The sequence below is a fragment of the Cyrtonyx montezumae genome, unplaced genomic scaffold, assembly GCF_038088225.1.
Source record: "Cyrtonyx montezumae isolate F1298 unplaced genomic scaffold, pur_monq_1.0 scaffold_3, whole genome shotgun sequence".
Lineage (NCBI taxonomy): Eukaryota > Metazoa > Chordata > Aves > Galliformes > Odontophoridae > Cyrtonyx > Cyrtonyx montezumae.
This window is the reverse complement of record NW_027072034.1, coordinates 148,759,706-148,772,409: the sequence shown is the minus strand read 5'-3', so window position 1 is coordinate 148,772,409 and position 12,704 is coordinate 148,759,706. Positions and strand designations below refer to the sequence as shown.

Genomic DNA, 12,704 nt, shown 5'->3' with positions numbered 1-12,704 from the left:
CCATGCCCCAAGGCGCGGCTGACGGTCCCTCATCCTGGCTGGGGACCGACTTAGACAGGAGCCGAGCCCACCCGTGGTCCTGCTCGCCCCACCGCAGCCAAGCGAGCGGCGTTGTATGGGGTTTTAAACTTCGAGGTGTTGTCTGAACGCATTCCCCCCCCCCTCCAACGCGACGCGCGGTGTGAGCAGCGCTGGGTGCCCCCCGCCGGGGCAGCCCCTGCCCCAGAGCCGGCAGCAGAACCGAGCATCCCCCGCCGGCCCTCCTCAACCCCAACACCCCCCGGCCGCGGCTGCGCAGGGCGGAGGGGCTCCGGCGGCCCCGCGGCTCTCGGCCGTTGGCGCCCGACGCGCCGAGGAGCTGCGGGCGGCGGCGGGAGGGCGGGCTGCGGGGAGGGCGGTGCGCGGCGGCCGGCGGCGCCGAGCCCCGAGCCCCGGTAGGAGGCGGCGGGCCGCGCTGCCGGTGCTGGTGGAGGCGGCGGTGGCGCGGCGCCGCGGAAAGCCGGCGGAGGGGCTGCTCGGATCTCGCACGCAGCGGCGGAGCGCGTCGCGTCGAGAGGAGTGAGCGGGGCGGAGGAGGAGGAGGAGGAGGAGGAGGAAGGGGAGGGGGGAGCTTCTCGGCGAGGATGCCCGGAGCGGCTGCAGGGACGGCGGCGTCAGGAGCGGGCTCGGCGGGAGCGGCAGCAGCGGGGATGCTCCCGGCTCAGGAGGCGGCCAAGATCTACCACACCAACTACGTGCGGAACTCGCGGGCCATCGGCGTGCTCTGGGCCATCTTCACCATCTGCTTTGCCATCGTCAACGTGGTGTGCTTCATCCAGCCCTACTGGATCGGGGACGGCGTGGACACGCCGCAGGCGGGCTACTTCGGGCTCTTCCACTACTGCATCGGCAACGGCTTCAGCCGGGAACTCACCTGCCGGGGCAGCTTCACGGACTTCTCCAGCCTGCCCTCGGGAGCCTTCAAAGCTGCCTCCTTCTTCATCGGGCTCTCGATGATGCTCATCATCGCCTGCATCGTCTGCTTCATCCTCTTCTTCTTCTGCAACACGGCCACCGTCTACAAGATCTGTGCCTGGATGCAGCTGACCTCGGGTGAGTGGGGCAGCGGCCCCGGCCCGGGACTCGCGGCGGGGCGGTGGATCCGGACTCGCGGGGCGGGCGGTCCTGACCCCGGCCCTGTCCCGTGGCCCCGGGCGGCCCTTCGGCCCCGGCCTGCCCGCGGCCGCGGTGCTCCGGCGCTTGGTCTGCCGCTGAGGTCGGGAGAAAATGGACGTAGGAGTGGCAGGTGGGGATGGCTGAGCCCGCTGGGGTTAGCGCCGGGCTCGGGACGCTGCGAGAGCTCGGGTTGAGGCTGGAAGGGCGGCTGAGGGCATTGGAGACCGTGTGCCTGAGGTTGGGGTTGGGTCCTGCCCTCCCGTTTACAAGGCTTACGTCCCTCTGTACGTTCAGAGTGTACAAACATCTCATCTCCGCTGCTGGTTGCCTGACTTCGTTTGACTTTCCCCATCATATCCAGCATCTCCCCGAGGAAAGCGCGTGATAAAAAGGAGGGAGAACACCAGGACATCCCTTCTCGCATCTTCAGCACTGCTTTCATTCCGAGTTGGTGGGGATGTGGCAGTTTGCGTGCAGTGGGAAAGCAGAAAGGGATGAAGGACTCGTCTCTGGAGTTGGAATAGAAATAAAATCAGTTTCAGTGAGATAGAAAAGATCGATTCTTGAATAATTGGGGGGGGGGGGGGGGCGTCTAAAGCCAAAGCCAAAGTATGCCTTCAGCTTGTCTTCCCAATAGATCCCTGAAAAGGAGAACTTCAGGGGTTGCTGTTAGGAAGGCAGAGCAAAATGTCTCTCAGGTGGGCTCGCAGTCACTTTTCAGTCCCCCAAATTGACCTACATTCATTTTGTTTTCTGAGCAGTAATTCTTCTGAGTCGTTTCCAGAGCAGCTTCTTTCCACCTAGTTCATGAGGCTTAGTGGAAATTTCTGGTTTGGGTGAGACAGCCTTATCCATCTTTCCCTGTTTCTATGTGTGTTCTATATATTTTATGCTCTTTTTGTTATAGGAGTTTCTGTGCAGGTTCTATCAGATGAGGGATGATCTGCAGTGACTTGAGATCAGTAAATTTTCTCTCCCTGCCACTGAGATTGGGGTTGGGTTCATCTTCTCTGCATTGGGAATCCTATGTGATGCTGGTGGCTACTGTGTCTGTTCAATAACAGCATCCTGATACAGTGTTGTTAATGGCACATAGTCATGTCAGTTGGCTGCAGGCAGAGCAAACTGTTCTATCTTTGCACCACTGATGTCTCTTTTGCTCTGTTAAGGACTTTTGCTTTCAGCTACTTCTCCACCTGTAAAAGATGGCACAAATATTTACTGACTTAGTTCATCCTCAGCCCCTTCTGTTCATGCCCTGTATGCAGTAGGACAGCACAATTTCCAGGTATCTTATACTTACTGACAGTAGGAATAATAGTGTTTTACTTACAGGCTTCTACTGTTCTATGCCACTATAAGCTACTGTAAGATAGATAAAAATGCATCTGATTTCTTTGCTGTATTTCTGCACAGGTGAATAATAATGTTTAGAAACCACTGCATGTATCTGGCTAGAAGTCAAACCAGGGTACACCATGCTGCATGTGTTCAGATGGGACACTGAAGATATGTTTTTGGCCAAAATGTCATAGAATTCTCATTGTTTCTAAAGCTGATAGATGTGCTGTTGGCATTAAAAGTCAATAAAAGGAGTTTTGCATCAGAAGCATGATCGTTTTTCAGACTACTGAAATCCAAAATGAAAATAATAGGGGGATATCTTTATAGCCCTTTATTGTCCATCACTCCCTGTTTGTATGGGAATGCCCTGGAAGAACTGTAATAATAGTGGCTATTGGAAGATAATTATTTTGTTGTTTGCTGAATATTGAAACTTAATTTAGCATTGACCTGACTGTTCTGTGTACACCAAAGAAGTTTCCTCAAAAGGAAAGAAAATCTGTGTTGGTTTGGGTTGTGTCCTTTGGATTAGAAAGCTATGTGCTATGTATAGCACAAGGGAATTTTAAGGAGTTCTGATAGCTTTCATATGAGCTATATGATTGGCTTCTGATAATATTTTACTGTTTTGGGGGTGTAAGTCAGTAGCAATAGCAGGCTTTAGATGCTTATCTCACAGATAACAATAAAGTAATGTCAACTGCATTTATATGACATGTACATGGTACAGAAACAAAACTGCACCTGAAGTAGTAAAATAAACAAGTGGGTGAGTATGGCTTCGATTTTACTTGCTATTGTGTACCTCAGTAGTGTTAATATTCAGTTAGATCATGTAGTAATGCTTGATGAAATTGAAGTCTTCTTCCAAGTACTTTTTCATCATGGGCTCATGTTTCATTTAGGATTACAAATAATAGTCTGGGATCATGTTTCTTTAAAAGAAAGATTTTGATCACATTTGCAACTGTGTGAGTCATCATAAATCGTCAGCTCTTGTTTTGAAGGGGTGGTTTTTTAATTAAGGAAAAGATGCACAGTGTCTTGGGCACGTGCATTCAGAATCCTTGTCTTCATTTAATCATGTCTGTAACATGATTTAGAAGAAAAATCCTGGAACAAAAGGTATTTCCTGTCTGTTATGTGTGGACAACATAGGTTAGACTCCTTAATGCTTTTGCCATTGCTTGTATTGTTTTATTTTGTTCCATGCACTTAAGTGCTGTCAGGGTACACAATATATCATCTGTTTGATGGATGAGAAACTGGCTGCGAGATTGTACCCAGAGAGTAGTGGTCAATGGCTTAATGTCTGGATGGAAATCAGTGACAAGTGGTGTCCCTCAGGGGTCAGTACTGGGATGGATGCACTTTAATATCTTCATCAGTAACATTGAGAGTGGGATTGAGTGCACCCTCAGCAAGTTTACAGATAACACCAAGCTGTGGGGTGCAATCAACATGCCCCAGGGATGGGATGCCATCCAGAGGGACACAGACAGGCTCCAGCAGAGGGCCCAGGTGAGTTTCATGAGGTCCAGCAAGGCCAAGTGCAAGGACTTGGTATCTGGGTCATGCCAACCCCCACTGTCATTATAAGCTGGGGGACAAATGGATGGAGCACAGCCCTACTGAAAAGAACATAGGGGTAGTGATGGATGGCAAGCTGAACAGGGGCCAGCAATGTACCCTTGCGGCCCAGAAAGCAAAAAAAACCCGAAAGCTGCATCAAAAGGATGGCCAGCAGGGTGAAGGAGTTGATTCTGCCCTGTGACCAGAGGAGGGCCACAAAAATGATCCAAGAGGTAGAACGCCTTCCCTATGAGGACAGGTTGAAGAGAGCTGGGGCTGTTCTGCCTGGAGAAGATTCCAAGGAGATCTGAGAGCAGCATTTCAGTATCCAAAAAAGGGTCTATACTAAAGAAGGAAACAGACTATTTAGCAGGTCTGTTGTGACAGGACAAGGGTAAATGGTTTCAAACTAAAAGAAGGGAGATTTAGATGGGATATAAGAAAAAATAATTTACCATATGGATGGTGAAGCACTGGAACGAATTGCCAGAGGGGTGGTGGATGCTCTGTCCTGGGAGACACTCAGGTCAGGCTGAATGGGGTGCTGAGCACCTGACCTACCGGGGGTGTCCCTGTTCATTGCATGGGGGTTGGACTGGACAGTCTGTAATGATTCCTTCCAACTCAAATAATTCTATGATTCCATGATTCTACTTATATCGACAGTGAGTGTTGACAATCTCTTAGCTTCCCCTACTGAAATTTTAAAATCATATGTATGAATTCTTGCACATACACTTACCTGATTTGAGCAGCTGTGTGAGCAAAGGCGCTTAGTGAAGGTGTTAGAGATGAAGTATTATTGCTTTTTAATACCCAGTGTCTAAAGCTCACAAGGAAACTCACAGATAAATACATTTATTAAGATTTTTTTCCAATATTTATTAAACAAATTCAACACTTCAGTTTTGCTGTGATTTTATTAGATGTTTTTCATTATTTTTTTCTTTACCATGAAGTTGCAAGTTACAGAAAAGGTAAAAGCAGAGAAAGCAAAAGAAAGGCGTAGAAATGTTCCATGATGATGAGTATGTTCCATGGATGAGTAGGATAATACCAGTGTATATGTTTTTCAGTGGATACCTAAGTCCAAGATTGAACAAAACAAGTTAAAGCATGTATACCAAGCCAAACCACAGGCCTGCTAAGTCTAGTGTCTTCTCTCACAGTTGTCTGTAAGTTCTACAGAAGTGCAAGGGCATAAAAAACTATTTTTTCCTCAAGGTGCTCTACCTACCTCCAGCAATCGACTTCAGGGATTTCCTGAGCCAAAGCCTTAGTATTTGAAAGCTCTTGGTGGAATTTCTTTCTTACGATTTATGATCAAATCATTTCTTGAACCTGTGTAACTCCCTGGCTCATGCATTGAAAGAGAGTGTGAGCAGTGGATCCTCAAAAACCTTCCCAGTGCCTTTCCTGATTAGACTGCTGTTGTCTCCCCTCAGTTACTTGACTGTGAGACTTGCAGAATCTTTAGCTGCTTAGTCTTCAGGTTGTACCATTCTTTGTTCATGCTTGCTGCCCTCACCTGTGTCATTTGCAACCTGCTGTGTCTTTTTTTGGAGGTGGTGGAACCAGAATTACACACAGCATTCAAGACAGAAAAAAACATCTATTTCTTCAATGCCATAATAATATTCTCTCTTTCATGCTCTGATCCTCTCCTAGCAATTCCTAATTCTTGCTTTTGCACTGCAAGTGAGCAATGGGCTGATGTTTTCATGTAACTGCCTATTATAACCCCAAGATCTCATTCCTGAAGTGGTAATAGTCACCTTGGAGCACATCATTTTGTGAGGTTAGGTATTTTCCCCTCAAAGAAATGACCTCATATTTATTTATCTACACTGAATTTAATTTGCCTTTTTATTGCCTAGTCACTCAGTATTGTAAAGTCTTCCTTCGTAGTCAGCCACTATCTTAGCTCCCCTGAATGATTATCAGCAGCAAACTTTGCCACCTCACTATTTACCCTGCTTTCCAGCTCATTTATAAATAAGTGAACAGCTCCCAGGTTCCAGCACGGATCCCTGCAGGACTCCACCATTGACCTCTCTCCACTCTGAAAATTGACAGTATTCTCTTACCATCTGTTTCTAATTATTTCTCCTTGCAAGGACATTTATTTTTATCCTTTGGGAGTTTCATTTTTTTAAGACTTGTGAATGACAGATTTATCAAAATCCAAGTGGACTCTGTTAACCACATTTCTACAATATAAATGTTTTGTCTTCTTCAGAGAACTCTAATTTTGTGAAGCCTGACTTAAAATATCTGTATTGGTTCTGCCTTACTTGCTTTGGACATAATCTGTTGTCCTTCATAGCTGTTACCATCTTGTATGGTGCAGACTTTCCACACTTCCCCAGATTTTCCCAGGAACTCCTTTATGAATTGGTTTCATATTAACCAACTTTCAGTTCTTAGGAGCCAAAACAGATGTAAGAGAGAGGTTACATGGCACAGTTAAAAGTCGATTTAAAACAGAGTGTTGTTTCAGAATGAAAAGGTGAAGTTCTTCATGGCAGCTGTGTTGTTTGTTCGTCTTTTTTCTCAGAAGTCTGCAGGATCAGGAGACTTATGTAAGAGTCTTAAAAAGCTTGACCTTGAAGCTCTCAGAGCCTTTGTTAGTCTGTTTTTTGGATGTTGGTGTAGGGGTGAATAGTGGAAGGCCGGAAGAGCCCAGCCTCATGCCAGCATGTGGGCAGGGCGCCTCAGGGAGTCAGACAATGGTCTTGTTTGCAGCCCAGAATTCTTAAGTATCCTTATCAATTTGTTGGAACTGAAATGTGTATTAACTGCTGCTGAAGTTTTCAAATGGCACAAAAAGTTAGTTGTTTAATAAATTATAGCAAGGGTAGCTAGACTTTCAGATGTCACAGTGGACTGGGCTTGCTTGAACAACCTGTATTTTAAAATACCAAATGCAGCATAAAACATCTTCAGAACATGGAAAGTATTATCTTGATAGAAGATCATACTATGGAAAGCAGTTATCTGGAAGAAGGATTGAGGGCTGTGGAAGAGGAGCATCTGAGTAGGAACTCTCACTGCGTTGCTCCACTCTCAAGGTCCAGTGTGGCTCCTGAATGTGACTGCAAAGAAAAAAAAAAACAGGTTTTCTGTCACCCGCAGTGTTGCCCATGCACACTCTGTCCAGTTCCAACATCATTCCCTTTCATGTACAAAGTCAAAAAGATTTCAAGACTGATTTAAGTAAATGAAAGAAGAGCTGAAGAGATGAATGTTCTTGCTATTCAAAAGAAGATTAAAAATTGACAGATGATGGTGTATGAGTACCCACAAGAGCAGATCTTAAGTAGTGCATTGTTCCTTAATTTGACAAATGCTGTGTTTGGATTCTGCAGTTCAGCACATTTGCATTAGCCATGAGGCGTATGGCTTTGTAACTCAAGCTTCATTTGTTAAGTTATCCTTACAGGTGGATTTTTTTTACCTCTTAAGTCTTTCGATAAGATTGAGTGCCTCTTTCTAAGAGATGTGGTTTAACTTACCAAAAGCAAAGTACCTTATGAAGTAGAGTACTGACTTCTCAGCATTAATTTGGTATTTATATGTCAGACTAAACAGTGGGCCTTAACCATCCTACCTGCCCACTTCTGTCCCCATGGTGTTCCTCTTCTGTAAAAAGAGAGATATGCATGAAGGCTGAGAGATAGGAAAGCAAGCCCAGGAACATCAGCAGGCTTTGAACTGAGTTTCAGCATTCATGCTGACCTACCAGGTGAGCCGACTGAGGTTATTTAGAGATCTGTGAGCAGCAGTGGGTGCCAGACCTTTGGCAGAGGATGCTAATGGGTTTGACAGTAGTGAAAATATCCCACATCATGGGAAAATAGGGTGTTGGAGATGTGTGAGTGGGCATGGAGCAGGGAAACAGCTGTGGTGTTCAGCTTGCCAACAAATGGACCGTTTCATCGAGCCTGTAAGGACATCTGCAGTTCAAGCAGGCCTGGTGTGTAGTCTTCTTTCTCTCAGAGTCAGTTCATGCTGCCAATAAGGTCTTCTGTCTGTTCAGCTCCAGAGGTAACCTATTCATCAGTCTTGGGCATTCCCATATTGGCCTGAGCGTTACTCCTGTTCTGATGTGAGCTGGAGAGTTTTTTGGGTAGTTTGGAAATGTGAAGAACTGAATAGGTGGAACAGGGAAGGTGTGGGAGAAAAGAGTTGATGTGCCTGTGCAGCCTGCTCGGTTCCATTCTGTGGAAACATTTTACAATGAGTTCCATGCTTTGACTATAAAAATAGAAATAAAAGGTGTATTCTGTGAACAGTGGAACTGAGGGAGAAACGTTCTGTCTCAGTTTCTCCTCTGCATCCCTAACTGTTGTTTCTTTCCCCAAATACCCTATATCTACAGCATCACAAGTTCTCTCCTACATCTCATCATGCTCTTCCTCTGAGAATATCAGTTCTATTTTTATAGTTGAGCTCTCAGATTTCTCACAGGCTCTTTACCTGTATAGTTGGCAAGGACACAGGATGTCCTACAGCTGGCTGAAAGAAATTCATGGTTTGATTTAGTGTCCTCAAGCTGCCACTTGGTTTTCTTAAACCATTCCTGTCTTTCTGCTAGCGGAAATTTGGGATCCTTTCCACTCCACCCTAGTACCAGCTTTTTCACAGAACTTGCAGAAGTTTAGTATCTTGGAGACTTCTACCATCAGTCAAATTGGGCTGAGTCAAATGGGTCAGCGCACTCAAAATCACACATCCACATCAGTCTTAATCTTATAGGAAACATGGGCAAAATGCATCATCTAAGAAGTGTATATCATCTATTGATATGAGTGATTTGAGAATTTGAGAGCAAAACTTATTTGGAAATATAAAGGTGTTTTGGGAATGGAGAGCTGGTTTTGTTTTTGTTTTTGATTTTGTTTTTGTTTTTGTTGGTGTTGGTGTTTTAGAGTGTGATAAAAATTTCGGCATCTTTTAACTGTCCCAAACTGTCCCAATGTTTTATGAACATCCTGGCTGTTGTGGTCCACTGCCTGAGAAACACTAACATAACAGAATAGTATGGTATAAAAGGAAATGTGTGAAGTTACTCAGGCAATTTGAGGACAAATTCCATTTCATTGGAAGAAATAATAATAATAATAAGGAGAAGAAGAAGATGCATAAGAGGAGAGAAAGAAACCAGGGGAGAATTTAAAAGAGGGGAATTTTACTTCTTGAAATCTGGTGAGCTGAGAACTTAGATACTGCTAGGGAAAAAGAAATGGGAATTAGCTTTTTGGAAGCAATTGGTGTTGGCCCAGCTCTACTTGCTTGCAGCAGAAGGGGCTTCACTGGCATGGAATAAGGCTGCTGCTGAGCTCTTTCCGTAATTCCTTCTAGAAGTTTAACAAAGAAAATTGCTGTAGAGGAAATGAAGCAAGAATGAGGAGAAATGTGTATTCTAAGTAGTAGGAGACACAGTATAAAACAAAGCTAGACTTTCAAACACTGAAGTTCTTTTACCTTTGCAAAAGTGAACCTTTCCAGCACTGTGGTATAAGCAGCATTAGCTTTGATCTTGCAAACATGAAGACAGCAAACATATCAGGATAGAAAATCTGTGGTGTGATCAGGCAATGTGGTCTCAGTATTTGAAAACTAACAAGATACATCTGCAAAGAATGGCAGGGTCACAGCAGCGAAGCATCACAAAGAGAAAAATAAAAGCATTTTTGCTCAGAAATGTGAAATGAAAAAAATACATGAACAAGCAGAGAGCCTTAAAAGTCCACAGAATTCGATAATATCAGTTGCTATCAGCATTGCTAAAAATGCAGTGGCAGCATGACAGGGTGGATAGCTAGAATATGCATTACTGTTTGGAACAGTGTGCAAATCCCAATTACTAAGAGAGAATTATATCTAGAATCCTTAAGAAGGGGAATATAATAGACTTTAAAATCTATCTCCTCTAAGAAAGATATTATCCATCTTCACATCGGCATTCAGAGGTACAGAAAACTTGAAATAAACTGGCCTTCAAATGAGAAGGTCATACGTACTGGGGGAAAAGGTTCCTTTATTTTCTCCTTGAGAAGCCAGATGCAAATTCATGAATTTCATTGATTTTAAAAGGTAGCTGATGGTCTCTGTGGAGAGCCTCTTTGACACAAGCACATCATGTGCTATTTCAGAGAATATTATTCAATCAAGTAATTGAGACTGCATCAGAGGGAAAGAGCTACAGAATAAACGGTTTAAAATAAATTATTACAGACATTTGATGAGGTGTCACACATTCCTTATTTCTCTGGTTATGTTTCAGAAAGGAAAAGTTTATAGGGAAGAAAAATAAGATGTGCTGTACTTACAAGGTCAAATATGGACATGCTCAGTTGAGGTGTTTAGAAGATGCTGTTTGTGAAACCATGGGGATTTTGTTTGTTTCCTGTTGCAAGTCAGAAGTCATGTTGAAGTTCACTCAATAAGGTCAGCAATCTCACATGAGTGACATTGGATTGCTGTCCTAGGCTGTGTTCAGCCATGGTCTTATAGTACTTTGTCACGATGAACTTTATGCTCTCCTCCTGCCCACCCTCCTGCCTCTGCCTCTGCAAGAACAGGCTGCTGGCCTGCCTGCAGCAAAGCCAACACGTCTCAAACTCCTTAATAACACAGAGTCTCTTGATGTAGGCAAGAGGAGGCTTGGAGAGGTTGTTTTCCAACAGTCCAGATGACAGCATGTGAGCGTAAAGCACCTGCATGTGCTCCTTTTGGATTCATGGAGATTAACAGCCCTCCAAGGGAAGCTCAGAGCACTGTGTATCTGGGCATCTCCTCAGCTTGCTGTGGAGCCCAGCAGAGGAACACCATGCCTGTGCTCACACTGGCAAATTAAGTGTGTCCAGTGCCAGACCCTGGTGCAGTTGCAGCTGGTGCAATGGCCAGTGGCCATACTGTTACGTATTTTTACCTTCTGAAATTAGGTTGCCCATATGAAACTGTCCCTTGGGAACTGTTCTCGGAATGCCCTAACTCACAAACTGTGCCCTGGTGATTTTTAGGAAGAGAGTTAGCTGGAACAGATTAAAATCATTGCTACAGCACATGCTGGCGACAATATTAGCAATTTAATACGATGGCCACCTGAGTTTTGATGCCTGGGAATGTTCCCTGGCATCTGCTTAATTCATCCATATAGACATAACCAATATGTAGCAAAATCTCAAAAATGAGGATCTCTAGAATTAATTTTGTGCAGGGAACTGAAGGTGGCATGGAATTTATTACTTTAATTTAAATCAGTTTATAACTGCAGCTCAGCGCCATAGTATTCATTTCTGATTTTCATTATTTAAATTTATAACAAAAAAATGTAGATAAAAAGTTTTCATCAAGTGCAGCTGGCTTTATAAGTCTCTGAAAGATTCTTCTAAGTTTTGTCAGGAGGAGAAAGTTATCCAAAATGTTGTGGGAGGGAGCCACAAAAGGCTTTGACCTAGAGAGTGGAAAAATGTGACCTATGAGCCCAAAAATCATTAATGAATCTTCTTTCTGATGTAGACTCTATGCTTCAAAATCAGATTTTCCCCAGGTATCTTGATTAATATGTCTTTGAACATCATATCATAAAACTGTTGCGTGCTGAGTCTTTACTTGAGAGACATTCAATGTAGCTTCCCAAACAGTTAATTCAGAGTTTATGATTAATTCCATGAGAGAAGTATTAGACTTTCTGTGAAAATAAAATTATCCATCCTTGTAGCTTTATGTTCCTCTAAAGAAAATTAATTACTACTTGGTTGCTGCATCTTTCTATTTAGCCTTCCTATTACTGATGAAAGAGAATTAGAACATTAGTAAAGAAAAATCTTGAAATTGCAATTCATGGCCATTAGATGAGAAAAATATGGTCTTGCATTAGGCATCTAGATCTGACCTGCACTGTGTATGGATAGAGAATAAAAAGATGAAGTTGGAGGAGGAATCAAATCAAGATGATTTGCTGATGGTTGGGCTTGTTAGGCAAGTTTTGTTAGTTAATAAAAACTGCATAACCTGGACTATTGAAAAAGACTTCATGCCCTTTTTCTAACTAATTTAATTCATGTCAGACATTTTCTCTCTCTTGTTGTGGCGTCACCAGCTGGCGTATCAGCAGAAATTCCCAGACTGACACATCACCAGTTGTCCAGCATATGCCCGCGTGGTTCTGTGCAAGGACAGGCTGGAACAACACACAGACCTTGAGGAGAGAGGACACAGCAGTGGCGTGGGCTCAGTAGTGCAGAAGTAAAGGCTGTGCAGCTGAGGGTGAATAAAAACAAGTGAAGAGAGAAGCTGGGTGTATCAGCTCACCAAAGGATGACAACAAGGTCCCAGTGTAGCACAGAGGGTATACATGATCTTGTGATTAATTTCATGAAGTGTTTCCAGTTGATTTAGGGCAGTATTTGTGAGGTACTGCAATACTGTATGTGGGATTCTGGTAAAATATGTCCAGTTCTGTCAGAAGTGTCAGTAGCTGCAACAAGGCTCAGCAGGATGGCTAAAACAACAGAGATATTTCTTGCAAGGAGAAAACTAGGCAAAGTTGGTGTCCTTAGTGTAGGAAGAGAAATGTTGAGAAAAGGTCCATGTCTTCTATCTGAAACTATATCAGAGGTTTA

General features: G+C 44.1%; 1 protein-coding gene and 1 long non-coding RNA gene across 3 annotated transcripts in view; one reads left to right on the top strand and one right to left on the bottom strand.

Moving 5' to 3' along the window:
• The first annotated feature begins 623 nt into the window (after positions 1 to 623).
• LHFPL3 (LHFPL tetraspan subfamily member 3) overlaps positions 624 to 12,704 on the top strand; it is a 231,383-nt gene continuing 219,302 nt past the window's right edge. Inside the window, exon 1 of one of the 2 annotated variants that reach the window (XM_065743654.1) lies at positions 624 to 1,092. In XM_065743654.1, the coding sequence (XP_065599726.1) occupies positions 624 to 1,092 (469 nt within the window). The remainder of the gene's footprint in view (positions 1,093 to 12,704) is intronic. The other variant, XM_065743655.1, reaches the window with a different exon arrangement.
• On the bottom strand, positions 5,596 to 10,476 carry LOC136053065 (uncharacterized). The gene is made up of 3 exons (XR_010622587.1): positions 10,407 to 10,476; positions 9,559 to 9,707; positions 5,596 to 7,166 (listed from the first exon to the last, which is right to left on the bottom strand). It is a non-coding gene; the product is annotated as an uncharacterized LOC136053065 (long non-coding RNA).